At 34.5% G+C, this 3653-nt stretch overlaps 1 protein-coding gene across 1 annotated transcript; it reads right to left on the bottom strand.

Annotated features, from left to right (window-relative positions):
* Window positions 1-237: 237 nt before the first annotated feature.
* Window positions 238-1237, bottom strand: LOC18589381 (uncharacterized). The gene has a single exon (XM_007014327.3). The coding sequence runs from the start codon at window positions 1021-1023 to the stop codon at window positions 487-489; it is 537 nt and encodes a 178-aa protein (XP_007014389.1). The 5' UTR covers window positions 1024-1237; the 3' UTR covers window positions 238-486.
* Window positions 1238-3653: the final 2416 nt, after the last annotated feature.

Here is a 3653-nt window from a genome sequence, read left to right as displayed (position 1 = left end):
GTGTGTCATACTGTAACTAACTTGAAATTGAATTCCCCTCCAAAGTTAGATAGTTTAGAAAACAGGGTACAAATACTCTAATGTATTCACTTTACTTTTGAGAGACGTATGAAATCTTTTTCACGAGACTCATTTTTTTCAAGTTCTCTCATATTTTTGATGGATTGTTAAATGTTATTTTAAGATGAATGAAACAACTTTTTATTTAAAACATTCATTAATGATGGAATTTGCAACTTAGAATTGTAAGATTTTAATTGTATTTAATTGACAGCCTAGAGTCACACTAAACAGAATTGGAAAATGACTAGAAATCACAAAAGCTCATCAAATGTCATCTTTACAACCATACATGATATTAGAATCCTCCCAACTGCTTTAAGCTACAATATCACTCTTTTTCTTTTGATCTCCAATCGTTTACAATTTTACAATAATGATCATACTATCACTACCCGAGATTCAAAACCATTCCATTGCCTTGAACTAAGTTTCCTGCAAATCTGATTCACTTCTCCGATTAAATGACTTTTCTCTGATGGTGTCCAAGACGGGTCTCCATGTCCGCACGCGGGAGGAGCTTTGTGCCCCGTGAGATTTCATGCCTGAATCCGACTCCCTTAGCCGGTTTGGACTCCTACCGAGTGAGTTCCAAAGTGGGCTTGACCCATGACTATACTGACTTGATGTTGGTGACTTTGCCTTACAGTTGGTCGACTTCGCTTTGGCACTGAGCTTCCTTGCTAAGGATGCCAAGTCCGCAGGAGAAACATCAGGATGTAGCGTAGAGTATGGTAAAAGAAAATAGATACGGCCTGCTTCCAGGATGGTGTCGGGTTGAAGACCCTGGGAACAGCCGGAAATGAGTTGAGCTGGTGTGCACAGGAATTGCTTAGGTGGCTTACCGGTGAGTTGACCGACCGAAACAGGATACTCAAAATCTTCTACATAGCCATTGAGGTGAACCACTCGGATTATGTTCTTTACTGTAGACGATGATCCGCGGGAGAAACTGCAACCCATTTGATTTTGATCTCTCAATTATCTCTTCCTTCTTTCTCTTTGTTTTTTGCACTTTCTCTGTCTATTTTTATTTTGTGGAAAGCAAAAGTATTCTATCTAAATTCTAAGGAATAATTGGATATGGATAGAAAAGAAGATTATCACGCCCACTTTGTAATTGAGTAACAGATTGCCCAACCGCTTTGCGGGTTTTATATTGCTAATATCCTCCTTCTCTGACTGGCCTAGCCTTGTTTGAATATGTGACAGTCTGTCTTGAGATTGCGACACACTTATTAGTTAATGTTTGTTTAAGACAAATTGATAAAAAAAAAAAAAAACTAGTAATAATAATTTGTGGCGGAAATTGGGGTTTTTCTGATAATGAAAACTTTTTGAATTGCTATGGTACCACAGTGACTCCAAATCCCTCAAAAAGAAAGAAAAAGATGTATCTGGACTTTGATTTGGACAAAAGCATATAAATAAATAAGTGGACCCATGAAGGCATAATTTTTCTATTGGTTTATTGCCTCTTTATTCTTTTCTCATTATAATTTCCAGTATTTATATTTTAGCTTTCCTTTTAGTTATCAAAATACAATTTCAACATTTCTACAGGTCAGTTGAAGGAGTCAACCCAATGACCCATTTGATGACTAGATAGCTAGACTGGTCCATTGATGACTCAATGACTCTTTGGACAGAACACAGATTGTAGTCGCCGTGGGGTTTGGGTGGAGGTGGATAGGATACCCAGGAAGACTTCCTATAGCAAAAAGTCCAAAATTTTTGTTTTCAATTTGACTGGAAAAGCTTTTTCAGTATACCTCCAAACCCCTAATTGGGGTTACTAAGGGCGAAAGGCACGTCCACTGATTTTATTTTTTCCCCCCGAATGTAGTAGTAAGCGTTTACTTCAAGAAAGTTGACCCAGTTTTGGTATTTTTAAATTTTAGATTCAAGTTTTACTCTAATTGTATATTGATTTTTATATAATATGGAATAAAACAGCAAATTACATCATTCTAGATCAAAAAATTACTAAATTGTCTGCTAAAAGATAAGTAAGAATTCCAACTGGTGGAAAATAAATGATATGCAACCTCAAAGAGAAGTCTTCATAATTAATGGCCATCCAATTGACACACTAATTGGCTTCACGATGAATGTGAGTGAGAAAATGGTCCCAATCTTAGTCAAGCAACTCTTAGATATCTCTTAATAAATGGGCATTTGGATCCAAATTAGAATTGTGGTTGGCAATCCTCTGTAAAGCAAGTAAAGAATCTGATTCAACTTATATATTTCTATATGTTAGCTTTATGAGCTTTAAAATGATAATAGTTTTGAAATGACAAAATGAGCAAAATTGATTGAACTTATTTGAGTGATCCTTGATTAGTTCTTGAAGTTGAACTCTCATACACTTGTTTTGAAATACAAGCTTGATCAATTTAGTTGTAAGAGTTTTAAGTGTGCTTGAATAATTCTTGAAATTATTGAACTCTCATACACTCGTTTTTGAAATGACTACAAGCTTGATTGATTTAGTTGTATGAGTATTAAACTTGCTTGAATAAGTTTTATGATCTCCCTAATGTTTACTTTTGAGATGTTGAAGTGAAAGATAGGTTCACAAAAGTGGGGAATTTAAAGAGCCACTGAAAAGAACGAGAATCAATAACCCAAAAAGAAAGTATTGAAACATTCCTATAAGTTAGAATTTCAAAACAAGTTACTAGAATTCCAAGAATCAACACTTGGGAGTCAAAAATTTGATTCTTGCAAGTCTAGGTAGAAACATAAGCACAAAGAATCAATTATTGGAGAGACATATATTGATTCTTGAAACTCCAAAGAGAAAAGTAAGAAACTTGGAGAAAAAGAAAGGGATGGATGAAAAGATAAGAATGGAACGCCAAAAACCAAATTCAAATTAAAATTTTGTTGCTTGACTATAAAAAAGATCAACACATAGTGAAGCAAGTGTTGATTCTTAAGAAAAACATAAAAAAACAAGCTTTAAGTGAGACAAGAAGAATCAACATCTGGAAAAGCAAGAATCGATTCTCAAACAAGAAGAATCAGCACCTTAAGAATGAAGAATTGATTCTCAAAGAAACAAAAAGCTCAAGATCAAAGAAAAATCAATTCTCGAGAAGAAACAGTTGACTTTTAGTAGCCTTTAGACATGAAAAAGACAAGAAAAATAGCTAGTTTCTCCATCAAGTCATCTCCAACAGCTATAAATTTTTTTCAAGTATAAAAGGGACTTCTCCAACACATATTGGGCCAGAATAGAGTTGAGAAAAAGATCATTTGATCAAAAATCAACTGAAATGAAAAACAAGAAGAAACAGAGAGAAAACCAAGCTAGAGCAAGCCACTCATATTCTCTTAAAAAGCTTGTGAGCTATGTTTGAGCTTCAACTCTTTTCTGCTTTCACTCTTTTTTTTTAATCATTTTTATTTTTTTCCTCCTTGTACTTACTTAACAAAATCCACCTTCTAGAGGTATATCTGCTTCAATCTTGTGTGTGAGAGAAAGGTTATGCCAAAGCTTTAAAAGGCAATGTTGTAAAGGTTATGCTTGATCTTTGAAAAAGTAGAGAGGTTATGCTTGACCCTTGAAAGGCAAAAAGGTTATG

Source organism: Theobroma cacao, chromosome 9 (genome assembly GCF_053813885.1).
Source record: "Theobroma cacao isolate CCN51 chromosome 9, ASM5381388v1, whole genome shotgun sequence".
Lineage (NCBI taxonomy): Eukaryota > Viridiplantae > Streptophyta > Magnoliopsida > Malvales > Malvaceae > Theobroma > Theobroma cacao.
This window is presented reverse-complemented; position numbering and strand designations above follow the sequence as displayed.

Coding starts and splice junctions, on each gene's coding strand:
- LOC18589381 (XM_007014327.3), bottom strand. CDS start 1,023: ATGGGTTGCAGTTTCTCCCGCGGATCATCGTCTACAGTAAAGAACATA.